Genomic DNA, 25,930 nt, shown 5'->3' with positions numbered 1-25,930 from the left:
CCATTTTATCGTCATCATCATCATCAACAACCGATAGACGTCCACTGCTGGACATAGGTCTCTTGTAGGGACTTCCACAAGCCACTTGCGCCGCCTGAACCGTTTTGTAACACCAACTAATTACAAACATGTTTTCAAATATTCAATTCAACATAATTTTGTTTTTTTGGTGTCTCAAATGTTAACGCCCATTGAGATTTTTGGCTCTGTCATTTGTATGAAATTACGTAACAGAGAGTGCTATACTAATTTTTTTCCTTGGATAAAGTATAGTGGTCGCCAGTCGCCACTGGTGGATCAATGTATTACGGCAGCACTAAGGGTTCATTAGTCGTCACCACACCCGCAACGCGCAGCTCCTACAGGACCCGTCTCAGTTAAACGGTAGACCTATACATGGCGAAGCCATTGATGGCATCATATTATAATAGGCACATCTTTTGTACATAATACCATAGTAAGTGTATCATTTTCTTAAATTACTGTCCAGTCCATCAATAAAACGCCAATGGTCCGACAAACTTTGTTATTTCATTTCACCTACCCTTCCCTGCTTGTTCTAAATGCTTGAAAAGATTCAGCCGTGTAATTTTTAACATGAGTAATTTTTTTACTCGTGATGTAGCCTTACCTAATAACTTGGATAAAATTTCTTTTCTCCTACTAAACTCTTAATAGAATAATTTAGAACTACTCGTGTTGGAAGTCTGAGAAATAGAATCTAGGTCGGACCAGTATAGGTACGTAATACCTATCCATTTGAATTACAGCTTGCTGTTAAGATCTTACTTTGGGCAGAATAAAAAACCCAGAATCTAAAATGATTCATTTTATGATTGAGGGTACCTAACTAGAGTAGGTACCTACCTACATACCAATTTTTGCTCCTAAAATCATTATACCTATCTTCAGGGAAACTGAATGTCGAACCCTTATTAAAAGAAAGGGCACTAGCTATGGGCACTAGACTATTTCTGAGAAATAATTAAAATATTCATAGTGGTCTTCCGGTAATCCACTTCAAAAGACTAGAATTCAGGTTTAAAAAACATGCACCACAGACAAACAACTCATGCACAAGTTCATAGACAAATGGCACTGCTGTCAATGTCAGATTTTGACAATCACAAGTTCTACACTTTTATCCCGTCTATGGTTTTCATTTTGTAAACATCGAAATTACACAATTTTAAATTAATAATTTTTAAGATTTATGAAAAGTTATTGAAACTAAAATGCTTTCCAGGTAAAGTACATATTTCGTTCTAACCAAAAAATCATTTAACTGTTTTACAGACGACTCATTAAGCCATAAAACTAACCATTATTACAGGTTAAGAATTAAGCGTGAAGTTAAACTTTTCGTGCGATGTTTATCTGATAAACCTCCAGAACACGAAGCAAAGATGCCGGAGATCAAACAAAAGGATCAGAAAGATGAAAAGAAAGAGGCTGGAACAGAGTCTAGTACGGAAAAGATTCAGGCTCTCCTGAAACTGATGATGGCTGAGCCCAAGATGTCTGATAGTGAGTACCGGGAGAAATTCACAACTGCACCGGAGAGACCGAAACGGCCAAAACCAGATGTAATTGAAGTCAAAATGGAGAAAATTGGTAAACAATTTCAATATCTCCATAAAATACATTGTGATTTGTGGCTAATTCGGTTGTTCACAACCTCTTAACTAAAATGACAGGCCTAAATGTTTAGCTCTCCCTTTCATAATGCTCCATGTGAAATGTATAGCACTAGATTTAGACCAGTAATTTGTTTTTAGTGATTGTATACAATAGAATTAGCCACAATATAATAAATTTCAAAGGATCAACCATTTCTTTTGTAGATATTAGTTATAAAGAGAGCATATTTCTAATGAATACTGACTTAAATTAAAACAACACTCTGGTATTAATCACAAACTTGTTCTAAATAGTAGCTATCAATTGAGAACAACATTACACTCATTATTGTAAAAGAAGTTGCTTATTTTTATTGTAGAATGTGGATTATAGAAAAATATAGAACTAAAAATTAGAGATGTATGCCAGATTAGCTTATTCCCGCGACTTTCTCTGTATAGACTACACAATCCACACGCCACAGTCTTGCGCCGCCTGAATCCAGCGGTTCCCTGCGACTCGTCTGATGTTGTCCGTCCACTTATTGTGGGGTCTTCCAACACTGCGTCTTTCGGTGCAAGGTCGCCATTCCAGCACATTGGGACTCCAATGTCTATCGGTTTTTACGAACTAGGTTTATCCCCTTAGGGGTTGAATTTTCAAAAATCCTTTCTTAGCAGATGTTTAGGTCATAATAGCTATCTGCATACCAAATTTCAGCCTGTACTGTCCAGTAGTTTGAGCTGTGTGTTGATAGATCAGACAGTCAGTCAGTTTTTCCTTTTATAGACAAGTATTATATAGACAAGTAATAAAGAAAGCTATCTCTCTTTTCATGTAAAAAGTTGCAATGCTTGATGTTCAGTCGATTTATTTCAGAGGAAAACATTACAAAAGCTGCATCAGAAGTGGCTCAGGTGATTGGAGGCAATGTCAAACAGACTGAAGCAGAATTGCTTTCTAGAGTTCTAGGCAAAATCAACCAAACCTCCACTACACTCAGGTATCTATTATTTATTTTATTTATTTATTTATACTTTATTGCACACAGCACAAAGTAAACATTGAAAAAACATACAAGGATCTTAATCTAATAGCTGTAGCATGCAATGGCGGCCTTATCGCTAAAGCGATCTCTTCCAGGCAATTTATTTATTACATAACTACATGTAGAATTAGATGATGCCCATGAATTTGCTTTGATTGATAGTCTTGGATATAGGTTTTTAAAATTCTGCAGGAATTCTTTGATTTTCCACCAAAAACAGTAGCTTATGGCCTTCTCTGAGAAACTATCTCTGTTTCAAATTTTGTCAAAATCAGTTAAACAAATGGCCTTTTACTTATCCTGTGGGAACTCTTCAATTTTCTGGGATAAAAAGTAGCCTGTGCCATTTTCATAATGAAAGCAATCTCTGTACCAAGTTTTGTCAAAACTGGTTAGTTAGTTCGCAAGTTTCCTCGCGATGTTTTCCTTCACCGTTAAAGCAAGTGATATTTTAAATGCTTAGGTACTTAAAAACACATATAACTCCGAAAATTTTAGCGTTTAAACTATCGTGAGTGATTTCCATTATATACAATATTGTATATAACTCCGAAAAGTTATAGGTGCCCGGAATCGAACCCCCGACCTCTGATTAGGACGTCCTAACCACTAGGCTATCATAGCATTGTAACTTAATTTAATTAGCAAATCATTAAGTCTGTGGCCTGGGTGGGAGCGAGTGTGTTCTGCGGGGCGGCCAGCGGGCGCGATGCTGTACTCTCCGATCCCCTCGCAATTAAAACGCGTCTGCGCGTCTTCCTCCCAATCTCTTGTAAATATTAAGTTTGTTTTACACGCTGGCCGCCCTGCAGGATGTGCCCGCTACCATCTGGGCCGCAGACTAACGGCGATTACGCACTGCTCTTCCGTCATCCGTGAGAATACTTGCTATTATCTACGACATATGTCATAAGCTCCCATACAAAACTAAAAGAAACGTATTTTCACGGACTCGGATCGAATGAGTGCGTAACCGCCGTTCCAGTAAGTCTAACTGATTTCAAGTCATTTTTCTAAAGAGATTCAAATATTTTCAGTGATTTGATAGTGGGCATGAAAGTGGACAGATCACAGGACAGGGAGGAGCCCGCGGCGAGGGAGACAAGGGGCCAACAAGTGAAACGTTTAGCGGAGAAGTCCAGAGCAGAGACCCAGAGGACTAGGTATGGCCAGAGAACACAACTTCAAGAGGAACCAACACCAACACAAAGGAAAAGGTAAAAACATATTTATAACTAGCTGATGTTTTAGTGTTTAAAAAAACCCTGGGGTGAAAAAGGACCCCAGATGGGTTCGAAACTAGTCGGGCTAACGTCAACTAAACACGTGAGTACAGCCGGGACAGATATTGTTTAGAACTAGCTGATGCCTAAACTAAATTAAAAAAAACTCATTTTAAACAGCTTTTTGTTTATTACAGCTTACCTCAAGCAAACACGATCAACATTTTCAATGGGGAGCCTCTAGGTATTTTCAAGGCAAAGGGAACAAACTATGGAACAAGGCTGGATGTATGGGAGCAACTCAACCAAAGGGAGTTGATGCTAGCGACGTCGCAGCCTCCGGCCAACTACTACCAGAAGATGATAATGTGGACTGAACAGGGCAAAGTGTGGAAATTCCCTATTGATAATGAACAAGGTAACCAATCTAATACAGCCTCAATAGCTCAATGGTTACAGGAGCGGACTGAAATCTGAAAGGTCGCCGGTTCAAATCCCACCCGATGCACTATTGTCGTACCTACTCATAGCACAAGCTTTACAGCTTTACGCTTAGTTGGAGGGTAAAGAGGGATGGGATATTCATCATCATCATTATGAACAATTTTTGGTTGTCCTAAATAAATATAAATAAAAACAACTCATAGCCAGCCCACTACGAAGCATGGGTCTCCTCTCAGTATGAGAGGGGTTTGGCCATAGGCCACCACACTGGCCAAGTACGTATTAGCAAGGCGGATATTTATTATATTTTGAATCCCTTTTTAGGGTTCAGTACCTCAGAAGGAAAAAGGGCTTTTCATAGAATCTCTTCACTGTCTGTCAAGCCCCATCAAGGGAATCAAAACCTATAGGGTACTTTCGACCTAGAATCATGATTGGCAGGTAGTAATATCTTATAGCAGGGAAAGAGGGTGTTATTTCTTTATGGTGGTAAAGAACCCTTCGTGTCCAAATCCTGTAAAGGTTCATTTTTTTCTGGAGATATAGGACCCTAAATACTTAGCTTTTAAAGACTTTAAAAAATTTAATAGTTATGAGGAAGCGTGTACTCACTACGGTATCGACTCACTGGAACATAGAAGGGAACAATGTGATATGTTGTTACTGCAAGCAATTTTAACCGGCTCAACCGATTGTCCTAGCTTACTCTCAGCCTTTTCATTTAATGCTCAACCTTTAAGAACGCGTCACACGCGCCTTCTAAATGTTCCCAAATCTAACTCAAATTATGCGCGAAATTCTATAATTCCACGCTTGGTACGTACTTATAACAATCAGTTCGCTGAGTTTGACTTATTTTACCTATCAAACAATAAATTTAAAAAGGAATTCAGAAACTATCATCGTAAAACAAAAAAAAAAAGTAGCTAACATCTAAATATGCATGCAATCATACACTCCCAGTTACACACACACACACATACACACACGCTCACACACACACACATAAGCATACACACACACACAATCATACACACACTGTTGTAATTTTATTTTATTATTGTATATACCTACATTTATTCTAACTCTATTCTGTTAAAATAGTTTAATTATAATTTTAAGTAATCTATTTTGGCCTTCTGTTATACCTAGATTTAAATTTAAATAATAATTATGTATTTACGCTGTTGATTACTTTCAAATAAACAAAATAAATAAAAAAAATAAAAATTAAACTTTTATGTTCAGTGATTTTCAATTTAAATTTCTATAAATTTTTATGCTGGCATCGAATCTATTTCTATGTACTAAATGTCATTTGACTCTACATATTTCCGAGGCCAGCAGGTTTAATATTTATATTTTATTTAAATTTTTAATCATGTCCTTCTTTTAAAGAAGTATGATTGTCCAAAAATCTCCAAATTTCATCAAAATCCGTCCAATGTAATGTGGCCAAACAAACCTATTGTATGTTCCAAACCTACGGTAGTATAGCGTGAAGTAGTGTACTTGTGCTGCCATCTATCGCTGCATATAATAGCTTTAGCATTGAGGTCTGTGGCTCTACTAATTACTAACCACTATCAATAATTTGAAACCATAAGTTCTGTAAGATACAAAACTATTAAATAAAACCGCTCAAGTGCGAGTCGGACTCGCACATAAAGGGTTCCGTACCATCGTGCAAGAAATAACACTTGAATTTTTTTGTGATCACGGTTTTCGGAGTTTTCCCTTTACTTGTGCTTGTGACATTGCCACCTGCTTCATAAATCTAGGTCAACGGGAAGTACCTTATAGGTTTTGGTTCCCTTGACGCGTCTTACCAGACACGACAGACGAAACGAAGTAATTCTATAACGGTTCCTTTTTTCTCTAGAGATACGGAATCCTAAAAAGACAGATTTTTGAAGACAGGCTGTTTTAAATAATAATAGTTTGATTTAGTCTATTCCCAAATCCCATAGATTTATTCATTATCTCTTGCATGCTTGCATTACAGGAATGGAAGAAGAGAAGAACGTCCACTTTTCTGAACACATTTTCATAGACACACACCTAGAAGGCTGGTGTCCGACCAAGGGACCGATCCGACATTTCATGGAACTAGTCTGCGTGGGCCTTTCCAAAAACGCCTTTTACACGGTGAAGGAAAAGATAGATCACATCATGTGGTACAAAGAGTACTTCGAATCGAAACAGGATATGCTGAAAGAAATTGGTGTTTGGGAGACTAAACCTAGTACTGAAACTAGTGCGCCCTCTGTATAGATGTTATAAATGTTAGGATATAGATTAAATGAGTTCAAGCTTTATTACTCTTTTTTTTGTATTCTAACTTATCAGTATCCCCTTAGTAACTACGAAATTTTATAGTTTCGAAAAATATTTCTCTATAGAGCGCCTCTATACACATATACACTTACAGCCATGTCAGCCAAAACTGCTCGCACTAGTGCAAAAAAATCGGTGTACATACATAAAAAAACGGACCGAATTGAGTACCACCTTCTTGGAAGTCGGCAAAAATTGAACTGAGAAACCTACATAATTGCAAATAATGGGCACAGAATCTTCAACTTCTTACTAGAACTCGTTCTCATATTTTATTTTATTTTATAATAGGTACTTAAAAAGTACTGACCTGATTTTGATGAATTTCAAAATCGAGATATTTTTAATGTTCTCAAAACGGCTGTTATAACTGAATAGCCCTCGCTGATTTCGTATGGATAGCAAGCTCAATTTAAATCAATTTTAAGCAAGATTAATAAAACAAGCTTTTTATACACTAATAAAATTATACCATAGAGATGCACCGCTTGACTGAGAAGACTCGTGAGGTGCGGGTTGCGGGAGGGTTACAGTGGCGTTGGATTCTCGATTTTTACGTCACCCTACGCAACTCGTACACTACTTGTCCACACGGCTAGTCAGCCGTCTCAGTGAAACGATATATGTATGTACTTAAAATCGTTTCACCATCTTGGGTTAGTGTTATCAACGTTAAAACACATACGACTGGGCTGACTATTGTATTGTAGGGCAGGTCAATAAAAAACATGTATGTATTTTCTAATTACATCACTTTATTGCACCTATGGAAGTACAGTTTTTACTAATTTTCGATGTACAAAATCACCAGTATTAATATCAATAATATTACGATAGGTTTAAAAATATGATGTCACTGAATCGATTATTTTATAATACATAATTTGATGAAACTACAATATAATCATGTTAGTTTTATGATTACCATAAAACTGGTTTAGCGAGAACATAGTAGTATATTTTATATCATTATTTAACAATTATTGTGGAAACGTTACAAAACATTACAACTATTACAAGTACCCATCAAATTGCATTTTATTCTTAAAAAGAACAATAAGGAACTTATTACGATATCTAAGTACATATTCTTATATTATTTGTCGTATACTTTAAAAGCCTCCAAAACGTTTCCAAATAAAAAAAAAGTACAAAATATACCTAATGTACATAAAAAAATTATGTCAATTTGTACAAATTATGCGGCTGTATGTACATTAATTATTATTTATTTCCCACTATTAACTAATGACGTTCGGTTAAATTGGTATAGTTTTAGGCTCATAATATAACTCAACTCATGTATGAAAATGAATTGTAGATATTGAAATAGAAAGCATGTTCAAAATATTAAGGTCAGTAAAAGAAATTGTATTCAATCATGTACGCCTTTGTAAGAGATTTTTTATAAACGAAATTCGATGGCGAATACCGACTTTCTTTATACATCTAAAGTTATCGGCCCTAGTGCAAAATACTGTTAACGAAAATCGGTAGCACAAAATGTTAATAAACGTCACGAAAACCGCAAAACTCTTACCAGACGTTATTGATTACTATAATATACCCTAAAACTATCCATTACTTTATATTTCACGTTTAATTCAGAAATCCCGAAAAAGAGGCAAGTGTGTAATTGACTTTCGACAAAGGCAAAGTGAAATCGTAATCAAAAAAATCATTCTTCTATTACATAACTATTCATAAATTATTATTATAAAGCATTGCATTAACAGCTAACATTTATAAAAATAAGTTACTAAACAAAAATATTGTCATGAGTATTTTGTGATGCGAGTGAGCGGTATAAGTATAATTATTATTAATATTTAATTTTATAATGTCCTGGATACAAGTTAAAGAACATTATTATATTTTATTTTACAAAAAGATGACGAATTTTGCACACTTTGCAAAGATTTTTAGTTTTAAATCGATAGAATAAAGTTACATACAACAATTCGATTACTACATCAATAATAGAATTATAACATGCTTTTTTTAATTTTATGTACCCATCAATTTAAAAATACAGTACGCGGCAGAAAGTAATGCACATCGACCTTTAGAAAGAGATAGCAGATTTGTACATTGTCTCTGCCGTTGAGACCGACAAAACGTCATATAGGTATGAGTGATAGAGACAACGCTCTACAAAGCCGAAATGTCATACTAAAGGTTGATGTAGATTATTTTCTGCCGCGTACTGTAGTAATTTTTAGTATGGTTAGTGATAGGTGAAAAATCGATCATTTGACAAATATCATGATATCGATTATTGTAAATTGAAAACGAATCGGTTCAATTAGAACATGATAAAAATTAACAGTTGTAATTTTACTTTATCGACCGACGGTATCTAAATGTTACACAATTTTGAAATATGCCTTACTTAATTTTATACCAACCCTTTTCTTAAATTGTTACTTTTAGTACGTTACTGACAAAAGTCAAATTAAACATTTCGGCAAAATTAATAGTCTAGACTTCTAGAGTACCTATATTAAATTGTAACACCGGAATGTAATTCTTAGAATAGTTTTGTTACATACATAAAACAGGAACATTACAAATAGAAACACGTCTTTATAACTACAAAGAATGATGATAGGAAGACGAAGAAGGAAGCAAGTCTTAGAGATAACATATTTATTACGACAAGAAAATTAAAGAATGTATTGTCCATATCAATTGAAGTTAGTTTGGAAAAATCCAAGAAAGCAGGATTTCATAATGGTACGGAACCCTTCGTGTGCGAGTCGGACTCACTCTTGACCGTTGACTTATATATTACTTCGTATGGACAGGGTTATTGAACAAACAAAATGGCACCGACTCATTGGTGCTTATGCACCAATGCAACCTCAGTGACGTCTGGATTTCAAACGGGTCGTTCATTAGTATCTAAGAGGTGGCGCTGATTTATTTGGTTTCTAATCGTGAAAAATTTTGTTCGCTTGACCATATCTTGTCATTTATATCGATGCTATTGACCCATTTTTTATTTTTCCAGTTGGTAGTGCGTGGTAAAATTTTTCATGCGCCAATTGTGATGTTGTGTATCGGCTGCAACCACATCATAAACATGCTCGAGACGCCCAAAAAACGGGTAAGTGTGTGAGTCCAACTCGCACACGAAGGGTTCCGTACCATCATTACAAGAAATAACACTTCTTTTTTTTTTTTTTTTCATGACAGCCATTTTGAAATTTTTATTTGTCGTCATAACGGCAATAGAAATACACATTCTGTCAAAATTTTCAACTCTCTACCTATTACGGTTCACGAGAATCAGCCCGCTGACAGACAGACGGACGGACGGATGAAAGCGGGGGCTTTGTAATAATGTCCCGTTGGCATCCATTGGGTACGGAACCCTAAAAAGAGGTCCGTATGAAAACGATAGCGAAACTTCGATGTAGTATATTTACTCTTCTCTCGATCAGTGTCAATTTACTCTGGACGAACTGATGGGCAAAATTAAGGTGGTTACCGCCTACTATACCACAAAAAAAAATAAACTGCGCCACTCACTCTACCTCAGGGTGGTGTGGAAATTGGTAGAGCCTCAATAGCTCAAAGGTTAAGGAGCGGACTGAATTCCGAAAGGTCGGCGATTCAAACCCCACCCGTTGCACTATTGTCGTACCCACTCCTAGCACAAGCTTTACGCTTAATTGGAGGGAAAAGGGAATATTAGTCATAATTAACAAGGCTAATATACTTTTTACAAAAATAAAGACCCGAGAAATATACCAACAGCGGCGTACCCCTTCAACGGCTCTCGCGTCTCATACGAGAGATAAGATTACACAATAGAAAGAGAGGCGTTCGTTAAATTTTAGGCCGCAGCGCTGTGCGAGCTGAATTGCACTTTATTGCGTCGCAACAATTGAGTCTCTATTACGGCGTGAGTCTTCTGTACTTGAAAGGTACTATTAAGTATTCTGTTGTAATACTCACTGACGCTTTCCAAATCAAGGGTCCAAAAAATCCGCCATATTGAATTTACATTAGTTTTATAACCTCATTGGACAGTAAAGAAGTAATAAAGAAGACAGACAGACAAGGATATGAAGATTCAGATTAGTTGTATCTCCTAGAGATCTGTCGGAGACACAATATTGTCATAGACGTTAGAATATTCACTTGAATTGACTTCACAGTGTGGACGGCTGCGGGGGGAGGCGCCTGCTCCCTACATCACCTGGAAATGAGAAAACAGCAACAAATCAAATATCTCTATATTATCTAGGCTAACTTGTGACTTTGTCTACACATTACCTTTTTAGTGTTCCTTAATTTTTTTATTTTCATTTTGAAATTTTTATTATTTGTTGCCGAAATGTCGACATAGCAATCGGGGTATGAGGTGGGGGGACGCCCCGTACATCATTCGCACTATCCCGCACCGGTATAGCGCGAGGGTCGTGCGGGGCGTCCCCACTCCGATTGCCATGTCGACCTGTCGAGAAATAGGGTCCCGTTGGTACGGAACCTTAAAAAGGAGAGAGGAAAAATATCTGAGGGTTATTCCTCACCTGCAGAATCTGGCTGGCCTCGAAGGCTGTGCCGGGCAGCAGCACGATGGGCGCGGCGACTCGTCCGGCCTCCACGCACACCATGTTGGGGAACTCGTCGTCGCCAAAGTCGGGGATCTCCTTCGCGAACTCCGCCCAGGGGTTCCAGATCACTGCGAAGAGGACGGGACCATTCATAATTTAAACGAATGTGTAACTCATGAAAGTAAAGAAACGAATCGAAAATGGCGGCGTTAATCATTCTGTCTCACTTACAGTGCGACAAGGCTATCTTGGCGCGTGGCGAAAATCGGAACCAACGTTGCCGTCAAGTGTCCCCTTTGTTCTTGTTTGAATATTGTAAGCCTTTGTTCTCCAACAGCGCCCCCCTGTCAATGTCATTCAAGTGCCAAGAGAGCCTTGTCGCACTGTACACAATATATCTGTGTGTATAGCTGTGTGAGTGAGAACAAATAATTAGCGCCGTCACCACCTCCCGCGTCTCCTGGTACACCGCGCCCTCCCGGCTCTGGAGGACAAACAATGAGGCTCACCAGTGTCGGGGAAGTTGTACTTCTGTATCCTCATCTTGCGTCCGCTGACCACGTTGGTGATGATGTGCTCCTGCATCGTGTTCTGGTAGATGCGGTCCGTCCACTCGTTGATCGTCACCACTTCCCGCGTCTCCTGGTACACCGCGCCTTCCCGGGTCTGTAAAATTATACATACAAATTCTAAGACAATGAGAAAAAGATATACCTCTAAGGGCCAAAGTAGACAGTATTTTTAGCATCAGCGATCGACGTTTCAGTTGCTTTTCGGAAGCTTCACAGTCTATGCCGCGTTTGAACGCTCCACTCTGCATACAAACAATCTCCACGCGCAGCGATCATGTCAATTTTCGGAAACAATTCGCACAATTTCAATACGGTGACAGAACGCCGCAAGTTTGCAAAACGCGTTGCAGCATCGATGCAGTCGGAAAATCACTGATCGCCAATGCTAAAAGTATCGTGTATGATAGGAGTAGGACTGACAGGGCCCAGCTTGTTGGCTCGAAAGGGTTAGAAACCAAAGCCGTAAAGTCAGTAAAAAAAGTCCGCGAATCAGTGGCATTCAGAGCACACGTGTGAAGTGCAACTCCTCACCTTGTCAATGAACATACAGCCGTGCATGCCGGTGATCTGGCAGCGCCGCACGTCGGGCACTTTGAAGTAAGTGTGCAGCAGTAACTGGCAACTGAACGTCAGCTCCTTGCTCGGGTTGTACACGCCTATATTGAAGTGCAACTCCTCACCTTGTCAATGAACATACAGCCATGCATGCCGGTGATCTGGCAGCGCCGCACGTCGGGCACTTTGAAGTAAGTGTGCAGCAGTAACTGGCAACTGAACGTCAGCTCCTTGCTCGGGTTGTACACGCCTATATTGAAGTGCAACTCCTCACCTTGTCAATGAACATACAGCCATGCATGCCGGTGATCTGGCAGCGCCGCACGTCGGGCACTTTGAAGTAAGTGTGCAGCAGTAACTGGCAACTGAACGTCAGCTCCTTGCTCGGGTTGTACACGCCTATATTGAAGTGCAACTCCTCACCTTGTCAATGAACATACAGCCGTGCATGCCGGTGATCTGGCAGCGCCGCACGTCGGGCACTTTGAAGTAAGTGTGCAGCAGTAACTGGCAACTGAACGTCAGCTCCTTGCTCGGGTTGTACACGCCTATATTGAAGTGCAACTCCTTCTCTCGTAAGATTAGTCTGTATGTCAATCTAAACCTGCAAAAGAAATTATCGATTACTAGCTGATCCGCCCCGGTTTCGCGCGAATGGAAGTTTTGAACATCGGTGAAGGGGTGGAATTTAAAAATCTTGAAACACATTTCTTTATTTTCAACCGAAAGCCCAAATACCAATTTTCGTGAATACAACTTGAAAAATGGCGGATTTTTATACAAAACTTCAACCCCTATGCCCTATGGGGCTAAAATTGCCAAAAATCCTTTCTTATGCACTAATAAGTCTACGTCATGAAAGGAACCTACTATCAAAATTTCAAGTTCCTAACCCCCAGCGGTTCAGGCTGTGCGTTGATATATTAGTCAGTCGGGATAAGTCTCTACTATCTTATACAATTTAGTCCGTTTTGAAAAATGTGGTAAACTGTACCTATTGAAAAAAATATTTTAAATGTATAGATTGGATTTATAGATTTCAATACTAAAACTAATGCTGTCCTTTTGTGAAAATGGTCAAAAGTGAAGGTACTAACTGAAAATGCCACATGGAGTGCGTGAACTCGTCATCCATAAGGCTGAAGACAGCTTCCACGTCGCCGCTTGGCAGTCTCTCTGGCATCTTCTCCACATGCCAGCGCGCGACCCGCGCGAACCCGTGCTGCGGCCCGAACGCCCATTGTCCGAACTGAGCTGCGGATTGACATAAAGGTAATTTTGAATAATTTTTATAGAAGGAATCAACTGCGATCTCACCTGGTGGTACGTGATGATGCAGTCTAAGACGGAAGCGGGCTAACTTGGAAGGGGTATGGCAGTTTTATTAAACCCATACCCCTTATTGGTTTCTAGCAGAAGCAAATTCAATAATTTCCAAATAGTAACTAATTTGACACGGCTCGATTGAATCTTTTCAATCCAACTCAATTGCCAGCTAATTTGTGATTGGGAGCCGTGATACCCTAGTGATTGAGACGTCCGCATCCTATCCGGAAGATCCGGAATACCTCTCAGGTACTTTTCGAAGTAATGTGCGATTAAGAAATTAAAATATCACTTGCTTTAACGGTGAAGGTAAACAACTTGAAGAAACTTGCATGCCCGAGGGTTTTCCATAATGTTCTCAAAGATGAGAGGAGACATGTGCTCAATAGAGGGCCAGCGATGGGTTGATCATGATTCATGATGATGATGATAATGATGATGACTGAAAGTTCAAAATAAATAAAATATTAACACTTACGAAATACAAACGGTATTCCTCCTCGTATAGCCCTCTTGCCATCGAACACAGCCTGTTTACTGAAACAAAAAGAAACAAAAATTTTAGCTACGTCGCTTTTAAACAAGAAAACTTTATAAAGTATCAGTCATTCATTCCCGTTGCAAAAGGGTTCAAAGAAGATCGTCGGAATACCAGAAAGTTCTAACCGAGGAAAAAGTTTAAGCTTGCTAAATTTTCTTACAAAGCAGTTTCAATTAGGACTAAGATGAGAAAAGTACTGTTTCGCAAAAGTTTATGGTAAGGCTTTGAACATAAAAATTCCTATTATATTAATTCGTAATACTTTTTGGGAAATCTCATTAAGAATTTCTCACCGCAGTTGAAAATAAGATAGGTAGGTTTCGATATACTTAATTACACGGTAATAGACTTACAAGCGTAAAATATTAAATAAGTTATAAGTTTCCTGTTTTGATTAACAGCTAGAACCGGTATGCTGATCATTGAAGGAAAGGAAACTAGTGACTCAGAAATTAAGTTGAAAAGCTCTAACCAATTTGATTTCCAACTGAGTCCTAATTTAGTCGGTATGAAGTATTAATTTTATGGCCTATACTTTTCTCATTCTGAGAGGAGACCCGTGCTCAGTGCCGATATGATTGATATCATGATGATGGTGATGATGACTATACTTAAATCTGAATAGCACTGAGTGGAGTGCATCTGAGAGAAATGCAAATGCAAAGATTCGGAATCTTTAAAGCATTGGTGAATACAGGCATCTTCTAGGCAAGTGGCTCTGAGTTCCACTTTACATTGGTTTCCACCAGCTGTGATTGTAGACAACCAATTGTACCATGAATGAAAAAAACATTCAGACTTTAGTATATCGACGTGCAGAGATGAAGACAATGCGATGCGAGCCGCGACAGTTCAACTGTCGTGCAAAGACACCAGCAATACTATTTACTTTCCAGCTCACGTTTGGAACAAGATCAATTTTAGCGGTTGCATTCCAACGCGGCTGAGGGACTCTGCAAAAAGCACCCTTATATTATAAATGCATCAGTGGTCAGGTCGGCGACGCGACAAAAACGGAGCCCAGCAAGCCGCGTATAAATTATTTATGCCATTTTTAGCATTTCGGAGCTTGTGACGAACGGACAGGCGACGTCGATTCTCGGCAGATGTCACCATACAAAACTCGCATATTCGTATTGCGGGATAATCTGACCAATTTTTACAACCATTACTCGTTGCATACCTTTTAATTAAGAGAATCCATTCGCAGTCACGACTTACGATAACGTAGTCGTTTTTACTCGTTTACATTTTTGCTGAAGCAAATAAGTAACAAAGGCATAACTTGTACTTGAAGATATTAAAGGACATGGCTTAAGCTGACTCATCCGACGAGGTCGAATAATTTCCAGTTAAGTTTCAAGATTAAATTAAGTATCGATTAAAGTAATGACTGCAATTGGTGGGAAATAAGTAAACGCCAATAGATAACTGCAATATGGCAGCGATAAATAAATCTCGTAACACCTACGTTATTCTTAACTCTGCAAGTTATGGGTAAATTAAGCAATACTACTAACAAAGCAAATATTAAGGTAGAACTGGACTCTAACACTATTAGGGTTTATATTTCCCCTATATTCAATCGGATTATATGCGAAAAACTGCAAAATTCATATGCTAAGTGGAGCGAGAGGCATCCCATTTAAAAGCCTTTTAAGAAATATTGAAGTTTCTTATTCACTCAAGTTATTGTACAACTCAGATTACCAGATTTCACAAAAGGCAAGCTATTCGTCATTATCACCTCAACCAATCTTTGAGCGTTAAAAAAGCGTGTTCAAAACAGATAACACCATAAAAATAAATAATAACTAGCGACAATAACTGGATTATAAAAAATGTAAACATAAATATTCATATGTGGACGAATAAAGATATGCACAGAACTTAAGAAAAGGTGGAAAGGACAAAAAATGACAGGGGCTATGAAAAACTATGGAAAAACAAAAATTATGGGCTACTTTTTAGCTAAAATTCCTATAATTACATCGTCACAAATGCTTTTGTCATTCTCATAATAAAATTTATTTACATTATCATTTATAGATAACCACAATATCTAGCATATCCTAGTCATAATAGTTATCTAACATGGCCATACTTTTCCTGCTCAAAGCGGGACACTGATTGAAATATGAAGATTGAGAAATAATCATGACCCATATTATAAATGCGACAGACAGTGTTTGTTTGCTTATAGGTGTGGTGGTTTGTTCTATCACGTCGCAACGGATCAACCAATGTGATTTTTTGCATGGGTATAGTTTAAGACCTGGATATTGACATAGGCTACTTTTTATCCCGGAAAATCAAAGAGTTCCCACGGGATTTATAAGAAACTAATCCACGCGGACGAAGTCACGGGCTATTAATAAAATATATGAACTAAGTATATTAATCAAATGACGTTATGTTACATGGTGTTGGTGAAGACAATTTCACAAGACATGGAATTATTTTCATGCTTCTAAAAAAGTGAAACGACACAAATACATATTACCTATAAGAACTAAATCGCTTGAGTAGCGAGCGCGAAATTTTTGAAAGCTTCAATGAATAATGTAGCGCCAAGCAGAACAGTTTTTGTATAGTGGGACGTTTTGATGCTCCCCGGGAACCTATGAGGACCGGGATATACAGTCTATCATATCATTAAAAAATCTTAATAATGATCTAACAGAATTCTACTACTAGCTAGCTACAATACTAGCCAGTTAAGCAGCAGATATTTACATAGGTGTGTGTTCTGTACACAGGTAGGTACTCTTTCTATTCCCTAACCAAAAGATTTACTTGTTCTCAGAGGTACAGGGCTATAATACCATCAAATTCTGAACTTGGCTGGTATTTATCCTTATAATACGTAGCTGAATAAGCTAGTTTAGACTGTAACATTTTTTAAATTGTAGTATAGGCTTGTTATTTTATAAAAGCTGAAAGTTTCTCTGCGTATTGTACCCAACACAGGGAGGAACGGTCAGCGACTATGAAGTTTGGATCATGGTGGCTTTGGGAGATAACAGGTAATAAAGATGTAAAAAATCTTACGTCAAAGTACAAAGTCAATTTTATTATATTTTCTTCGAAATAGTTTTAGAAATCACACCATGCATTGCCAGACACCTTTAAACTTTAGCAATTTATTAAACTTAGGGAATGCAATCATGAGGTCCTGTGATATGCCATCAGTGAGTTCCAATGCCTGCTTAGTGGAACCATTATCATATAGTACTGTTCCCAAACCACACATGTCTGTCAAATTTCAACTCAATCGGACAAGTGGAAGTAGCTACCGATCAGCTACCCAATTTCGGCAAAATGACAACATACGAACAACGCAACATAATAAAAAGTTTTGAAGATATCGTATCTTTTGACAGTCAAATGCGCAGCAAATTGAGAGTCCTAGGGATAGGGACGATCCTTTTTAACCGACTTCTAAAAAGGAGGTGGTTCTCAATTCAGCCTGTTTCATTTTTTTTAGGTTTCTGGACCGATTTGCATTTTTTTTAATAAATTTTAATAATTAATGTATGAAGTTGGGCGAGCATAATAAAAGAAACTAGAAATCAAAGTGTGAAGCTCCCCCGACTTCAACATACATACACGTGTAGAAACAAAAGTTATTTTTTACTTTGTAGTGGTTTTGGAAGTAGGTTTTTTAATTAAAAAAAATATTGAGCGTGTTAAAAAGGGAATAGTCCGTCTGGAAGGGAGACGTGTGGCCACGTTATCTATAGTGTGATTAATATTCTGTAAGTGTGTACTCGTTAACTGCAGGCCACAGCTACAATGTCGTTAGCAAAGTGGATTACTCCTAGCGTAATGTCAAGTGCGTGTGGTTATTATATTATGTGTATATCGGTGCATCTTGATATTATAATGCAACCTGTAATTTATGATTCATTGTGTTGGTTAATATGCTGATGGAGTTTTTTGTTGGGACTTTGGATTTATAATTCAATTATTTTTACATTATTAGACATATTTAAAGTTTTGATTATTTTAAGACACATTTTCTCGTCGTCTTCATTGATGACTAAATGATGCCAGCAACATCGTTTGCGTAGAATTAGGTTTTAAAGATCCCGTTGGAGCTTTTTGATTTACCGGGATAAAAAGTAACCTATAACGCTTTGCAAGTCTTTAACTAAATCCATGACATCACGTCGAACGGTTAAACCCTTGCAGCGTGTTTGAAGGAAAAACCAACAGACAAATACAGTTTCGCATTTAGTACGACATAATATTGGTAGGATTGTAATTTTGCAATCAAACCCGAGAGAGGTATACCTACAAATAATTATACATACAACGGATCAAAATGATGCATACAATAATGAATGCATCCAAGATTTTGTCAAACCCATCTGCACTCGAAGATGATCGATCGCGTTTCGCCATTTTAAGCTTTTTAAGGCACAGGAATTCCAGAAAATAGGCGGGACTAGATAAAGTTTTAATTAGAGATTCCAGCTGGAATTCCTTCCAGAGGGGAGGGCGGAGGGCGGCGGTCGACTCATACATTCCCTTCGGCAGCGGTCGAGTTTTTACCTCACCGCCCGAACTCGTTCCGTCCCTGCCATCTCTTTTGGAAACAATGGCTATAGAAAATGTAGCTATGCGGATCGATTCCTTTGCTGCAATTATCGACAAAGTGTTTTAAAGTTTTAATTAGCCTTTGTGTTTCCTGAATTAATTCCGATAAACGAAATACGTATCGGTATTGCCTTATTACCAGCGGCACAGTAACTATAGTACGCGACAGGTCGAGATGGCAATCGGGGAGGGAACGCCTCGCACACCCGCACAGCCTTGGAGTCATACCTACTCCAATTTTCGAAAAAAATACTACGATGATACTCGTAAACGGTTCAGGAATCTAGGAGATTTCGATGTACATAGTTAGAAAAACACAATTCCATTTTTGAAAGTGGGTTAAAAAAGTAGCCTATGTTACTCCCTGGTTAATCTTCTACTCGTCTGTGAAAGTTCCGTCAAAATAGGTTCAGCCGTTCCGAAGATTGGCCCGTTCAAACAGACAGACAGATAGACAAAAATTTAAAAACGTGTGATTTAGTTATGGTACACCGTACAGTTCAAATAACCATATGAGCTTAATATGAGGTAGTTATTTCGAAATTACAGACAGACACTTCAATTTTATTTATTAGTATAAATATAGATTACCACTTTGATGATTAGTGACTGATCAATGTGAAGGTTGACAGTAGTTAATCATCGCAGGCGCAGGCGCTCATCCGTGATGACGAGTGTCGCAAAAAACCGCGCATCGAAACAATGTCACAGCCGCTCTCAGCCTATTGTTCCGCGCTTTCATGTGCCCACCTAATGCCAAGCTGAGATGCGCTTCTCAACATTGTTATGTGTTACGTTCTCGTGAGATGCTGCTGCCAGCTTCTGGTGATACGTATATCTACTAGGAAAGCTTATTCCAGGTATTTGATAGTTCATTTATGGGAGAAACATTAATCGCAACACCTATGCGACGTATCAACGTCCAACGTGTACCTACGGTGAATACACGTATTGCCGAGCACAGATGCGCTTCTCAACATTGTTATAATATACATAATATGTTTTCGTGAGATGCTGCCAACTATCAGCTTCTGGTGATCGTAACCTACTAGGAAATTTTATTCTACGTATTTGAAAGTTCATTTATGGGAGAAACATTAATTGCAACATCTATGCGTTATATTGCTATGAGTTATATTCTCATGAGGTGCTTACTGCCAGCTTCTGGTGATAGTTGATACGTGCGTATACTGCGAATGGTTACTCTTGATATATTTTTTTTGACGTTACATTATAATTTTTTATATTTTTTCGGAATAGTACCTATTAGAAATCACGTCATGCATTGCCAAACACTTAGTATCGAAGCAACCTCCTGCCAGCCCAATCAGACATCCTTAAACTGTAACAATTTATTTAACTTTAAAGACGTCTGGCAATGGATTCTGGCAATGCATGACGTGATTTCTAAAATAACAACTCAGCAGAAAATATAAAAGATTGACGTAAGATTTTTTATACCTTTATTACCTGTTATATCCACAGCTACCATGATCGAAATTTCTTCATAGTCACTGATCGTTCCTCCCTGTGTTGGGAACAATATGCAGAGAAACTTTCAGCTTTTATAAAATAACGAAGTGCTGGCACGCGCAGGTTCTCTCTCTCTCTATTCATGGCAACTGATAATACAGATTATGATGGGAAGGTTTAAAAGATTTCAGTAGCTAAAATACTCCTATAAGATTCTGCTTCTAAACAGCACCATAATGAACTTGGTGTACAGGTTTGCCCAAAACGGCGAAGCCAAAAATAAACATGAAATAAATATACAATTTAACACCCGTAAAGGCTCTCAATCATTATAAGAAACTCATAAATATAAAACGGAATATAATTATAAATAACCAAGCAAATTAGCAATGCGTAGGTACTTACCTACCAAAGTACCTACCTACGCAATTTCCACGCCAATTTGTATTTTTAGCTGGTCCGTTACATCCAGTAGCTTGGCTATTGAAAGATAAGCTCACAATGTAATTACACTGAGAGTAATGAATAGAACCTGTTATCCATGAGTGGTATACATTAATATACCGAGCGGGCCATATCCATTCGCGTCGGTAATATGGCGGGAAGTTATAAAATTCGAAAAATTCCACTCTCAATAAAATTGCTGAGTCAATTACACTTGTAGTTGTAAGTTTTATCAAATGGGCTTGGATATAAAGAACGGAATTAGGTTATCGGAGCAATTATAGATGTCGAAGATGTATATCATCAGGATAAGCTGGCAATTTGCAATAAGCAGTTAACAGATGTAAGTAGGTCTAGGTGCACCAATGAATGTTAAGTTTCTTTAAACCATTTTGAAACTTCCACTAAGATTAAGATAACTTATGGAAGTCATGGTCAGCCAAATCCACACTAATATTAGTACCTAGTCCGTGACAGGTTGAGATGGCTATCGGGTTAAGAGGCGGGTTACCGCGGGGGCTGTGCGGGTGTGTTTGGCGTTCCCTCCCCGATTGCCATTTCAACCTATCGCGTACTATATAAATGCAAAAGTGTGTCTGCCTGTTTTACCTTTTCACGGTCAATGCGTTTGACTGCTTTTGACGTTTGGTACAGAGATAGTTTGCCTCCCGAAAGAAAGAAAATACATATACTTATCTATTAAACATTTATGCAATTTAGCTTAGGCTAAATCATCTTTAAAGGAGGATTTGAGGTCTTGAGCACGACGAGTCAATTGAGTTCTTGGAAAAATCTATCAATTAGCAAAGGCGGGAGTTGGAAATTACAACGCTTGATTAGAATTAATAAAACAAATGACATACAATGACGATGGAAGCAAGAAAACGTGAAGAGTTAATAACCTAACTATCGCAATCAATAAACTTGACATACGAATAGATGACGTTGAAGTAGTGCGTGGGAACATGAGAAAAATAATCATCGAATTTCGCGCACTAGTGCAAGTCTTTCAAACTGTGGAGTCATTTTAGCGTTTAAACCATCGTGAAACATTTTCATTATAAGTACAGGTTATTCCCGCTATACTCATGTATTTAGTCGACGTAAGCCCGACTAGTTTCGAACCCATTCGGGGTCCTTTTTCACAGGGACTCAGCTCGTTATGCGTCAGGGGCAGTCTCAAACGCGACACGCAGCGAGCCGAGTCCCTGTGAATGACCACGGATGGGTTCGAAACTAGTCGGGCTTACGTCGACTTAATAGGTGAGTATAGCTGGAATAACCTATACTTATTATGTGGAGTCATTGCTTCCAATTAGTCTCAAATTCAACTTTGGTAGTGTAATGAAGTGTGGCTAATTTGTTTAAGAAAAACGCGTTCAAGTGCACGCAGCTACTGTCCCACCCGTGAGATATAACTCCATACAAGAATCCGGAATCTCTAGAAAGTTCTTCTCACAATTAGAAAACAAGTAATTTAAAAAGTTTTCATAAAAAACTCCAACTGCTGTTTTCAATATCTTTTTCAGTCCGCACATTATAGCCGAATGTAAAGACGTATCATTTACCAAAATCGGTTGAGCCGTTGAGTAGTTACGAGCGAACATAGGAACGGACATACACAGAATACATAAAGGTCAAACACATAACCCTTCTTTTGGGCTTCGCCGCAGTCGGATGAAAATACATTACGACAATAATATAAAAGGAAAGGCTGACTGACTGATCTATCAACGCACAGCTCAAATTACTGAACGGATCGGGCTGAAATTTGACATGCAGATAGCTATAATGACGTAGACATCCGCTAAGACAGGATTTTTGCAAATTCAACCCCTAAGAGGGTAAAATAGGGGTTTAAAATGTGTGTAGTCCGTGCGGACAAGGTCGCGGGCGTGTTTTTATAAAATTGTGACAAATAGAGGCGTCAGGCGTGATAAATACTTTGTCATCAACAAACTCAATATCAAATCACAATTTTTTGACTTGAAATTGAAAATTGACCTGATTTAACGGAGTGAATAACTAAAAGTCGAAAGTATATATAAGAATCCGGAAACTCTCATAGGTAGGTAAAGCTTTTTGCACAATTTTATATAAGACACAAAAATACAATAGGTATGGCAATTAATAATGAATATGGATATGCTTGTTTTATAAAATTGTGAAAAAGTCGAAGTTTTGTAGATGGAGAACTTCAATAACAACATTTTTTTTGTTGAAGTTGATATTTGCAGTATATACCTACCACATAATATACATTGAGGTCCGTGGGATTTAATAACCAAAAATACTCGCAGTCATCATAACACAATCGAAAAAGCGGATGGGAATATAATACATCATGAATCCTTTTTACAGGCACGCCTTTACAAACAAAAAGAAATACATCAATAAAATGAGACAGAAAGGATTTCAGACAGGAATTAAGTGTATAACTTCCAAGTCAAACTCATATTAAGTACCTTAAAAACTGCATTGGAAGTTCAACGAATACTAAGATAAAGTACGGTTGATATAATTGTCAGAAAGGCGTTTGATCTAATAAATTTTAAGTTCCCGTTACCACGTTACGATACAAGAAGCGCAGTTTAAGTACTCCTGAGTTAATGGCTTCAAACGTGTTACTTTGACATATTAAAAAGAGCCCATAACTGGTTTAAATAAAAAAAGGAACTAGTTAATAAAGGTTGCTACTGCAGAAACAAACAAAAAGTGCTCGTAAAAATATGATGCGACACCCGACAATGTGGGCTAGAGGGTGCAATTAGGTTTAGACTCGGGGGATATCATTACATGCTATGATGATAAAAATTTACAATTACCTGGACAAATAACCTTAAAGTGTATGTAATTTTAAAATGCGAATATAATTGCTATAAAACATTTTTTCGTTAATGAATTCCGACTCGTTAACGATCATTTATTAAAAGAGAACACGAAAGATATTCGCAATTTTATATTAAAAACATCAAGTCGTATTCATGTAAGAACCAAATAAAAAAATCTCAAAATCTTACATTTTAATTAGGTATCTACGCGGGAAATTTTGTAAATGGATTATTATTTGAATAAAAAACTGTAAAACTTAATTATAACTACAGAAGAAGTCATCTCATGTTAGATCTCTTAAAATGAATATTATTTAAAAAAATGTATACTGAGTTTTATAAAAATAAACGTGAAACATATAATAAGTTGAATGACTGAATAATTATTTAGGTACTTATATTTTATACTAGTTAATGCCTGGCATGCGTTGCAATACATTTTTAAATTTTTTATTTCGAGTCACGCGGTATCTATTGTGATTTGATAGTTGAATATATACTGTCAGAAACTTCAAGGGCCAACATTACGACTGTACTAAGTCCCAACAAAACTTATGAACGATGATGCAAACGCATAGGTAATGAACACACAAACATTCATTTTTATACAAGTATACAAAAAAAGAGGATGATGCCCGCGACTTCGTCCACGTGGATATATGTTCAAAAAATTACGCGGGGACCATGGATTTTTACGGGATAAAAAGTAGCCTATGTGTTAATCGAAGGTATAATCTTCACCCCAAATTTCAGCCAAATCCATCCAGTAGTTGTAGTAAATTTGCATTTCGAAGCTCAAATATCAATGGACAGAAATAACGACAAGCAACTAGGTATTACATCCAGACCATAAGCACAGTTTAACGAAAGTGCCATAAGTCACAATTATTATGTTTGTGTTAAGTACAGAGAATAATAGGGTCTTGGACTATAGTAAAAGAATGACGTAATTATTTGTAGTGGTAGTTTATGGGCCTAGAATTCAATATTAAAGAGAATATGTAATTTAAAAATCATGATTTTTATTTATTTTTTAAATAATTAATTATTAACGTCACGCTGTACGAAAAGCGATTAATGACGTCACAATGCGTAAACGACAAATATTTTTTAATATTTTAACATAAAAATAGTGTAATTTCTGGTGCAAAATATTTCTTATGTTAAATAAAATAAAATAAAATAAAAAATTGAAAAATATATTTTGTCGTTTACGCATTATGTAAACGACATAAATCCTATTTAATAATGATTTCTAGCCCCATAAACTACCACTATACAAATAAAAAACCAGCCAAGTGCGAGTCAGACTCGCGCACTGAGGGTTCCGCAGTACAATCGTATTTTATCGACATTTTGCACGATAAATCAAAAAATATTATACCTAAACATTAATAAAATTCTGTTTTAGAACGTACAAGTAAAGCCCTTTCATATGACCCCACTTGATATGGAAATCTTACTTTGAAAGTTGAAAATACTAATTATTAGTTTATGACCACAATTTAAATTTTTTGTGTAATGTACCTAACCACAAATTCACGGTTTTCAGATTTTTCCCCTAATGCTAGCTATAAGACCTACCTACCTGCCAAATTTCATGATTCTAGGTCAACGGGAAGTACCCTGTAGGTTTCTTGACAGACAGACAGACAGACAAAGTAATCCTATAAGGGTTCCGTTTTTCCTTTTGAGGTACGGAACCCTAAAAATCATATTATTTTATAACTACAGTCAAAGACAATTATGATTGTAAGTTGTTAAGTACAGAGAATAATAATTGTTATTTGGAAAATAAACCAACTTCCTAACCCAAAGGTTACATATCACATTGGTAACCTTCGATGTAGCCACGGCCGCTGATTGAATTTTGAAAGTGTTTCGAGTTTCCGACTCTATGCAGCAGCGTAGGCGCCAAAACAGCCGCACGTGCTCGGGCACACGGATTTTGAAATGCTTGTCTCTAATCATATATCTACATCGTATTTTATAAGCCAAATTACTATGTAGGTACAGAATTATCTGTAAATCTAACTAAACACCGCTTGATAAATTACTTATTTGTTTCATAGTGAGCTTCAGGTTCAACGAATTTAAGTTTATATTTGATTCATAACCTTGGATCACGAAGTACTTAGGTATAAGGTCTATGATCAAATTTTAGAGCACTTTAAGCTTATTTGGCATTAAAAGCTTTTATAGGCCATAAGTCTACGAACAGTTTAGGAATAAAATCAAGATAGATTCAAATTCAAATATTCACTTCATATCAACTTGTGACGTTTGTTCTATTAAGAGTCTGCAAGAAACTCAATGTAATTTTATCTATGACTAGCTTATGCTCGCGAC

The 25,930-nt window shown here is 37.3% G+C and overlaps 2 protein-coding genes across 2 annotated transcripts in view; one reads left to right on the top strand and one right to left on the bottom strand.

The window, feature by feature from the left end:
* Nucleotides 1-1,148: 1,148 nt before the first annotated feature.
* mRpS31 (mitochondrial ribosomal protein S31) lies at nucleotides 1,149-6,651 on the top strand. The gene is made up of 6 exons (XM_034981793.2): nucleotides 1,149-1,246; nucleotides 1,334-1,614; nucleotides 2,500-2,623; nucleotides 3,706-3,885; nucleotides 4,089-4,309; nucleotides 6,341-6,651. Exons 1-6 carry the CDS (start codon nucleotides 1,236-1,238, stop codon nucleotides 6,607-6,609), a joined length of 1,086 nt encoding a protein of 361 aa, XP_034837684.1. The 5' UTR covers nucleotides 1,149-1,235; the 3' UTR covers nucleotides 6,610-6,651.
* Nucleotides 6,652-7,407: 756 nt separating this feature from the next.
* Nucleotides 7,408-25,930, bottom strand: part of LOC117993930 (uncharacterized) — a 42,081-nt gene continuing 23,558 nt past the window's right edge. Inside the window, exons 3-9 of the mRNA XM_069502280.1 lie at nucleotides 14,169-14,227; nucleotides 13,462-13,618; nucleotides 12,788-12,968; nucleotides 12,024-12,026; nucleotides 11,747-11,903; nucleotides 11,214-11,365; nucleotides 7,408-10,879 (exon numbers count right to left, since the gene is read on the bottom strand). Coding sequence (XP_069358381.1) covers nucleotides 10,871-10,879; nucleotides 11,214-11,365; nucleotides 11,747-11,903; nucleotides 12,024-12,026; nucleotides 12,788-12,968; nucleotides 13,462-13,618; nucleotides 14,169-14,227 — 718 coding nt within the window. The 3' untranslated portion in view covers nucleotides 7,408-10,870. The remainder of the gene's footprint in view (nucleotides 10,880-11,213; nucleotides 11,366-11,746; nucleotides 11,904-12,023; nucleotides 12,027-12,787; nucleotides 12,969-13,461; nucleotides 13,619-14,168; nucleotides 14,228-25,930) is intronic.

This window comes from Maniola hyperantus, chromosome 2, assembly GCF_902806685.2.
Source record: "Maniola hyperantus chromosome 2, iAphHyp1.2, whole genome shotgun sequence".
In the NCBI taxonomy this organism is placed as follows: Eukaryota; Metazoa; Arthropoda; class Insecta; order Lepidoptera; family Nymphalidae; genus Maniola; species Maniola hyperantus.
The sequence above is the reverse complement of the archived record's forward strand: the minus strand, read 5'-3'. Positions and strand labels throughout refer to the sequence as shown.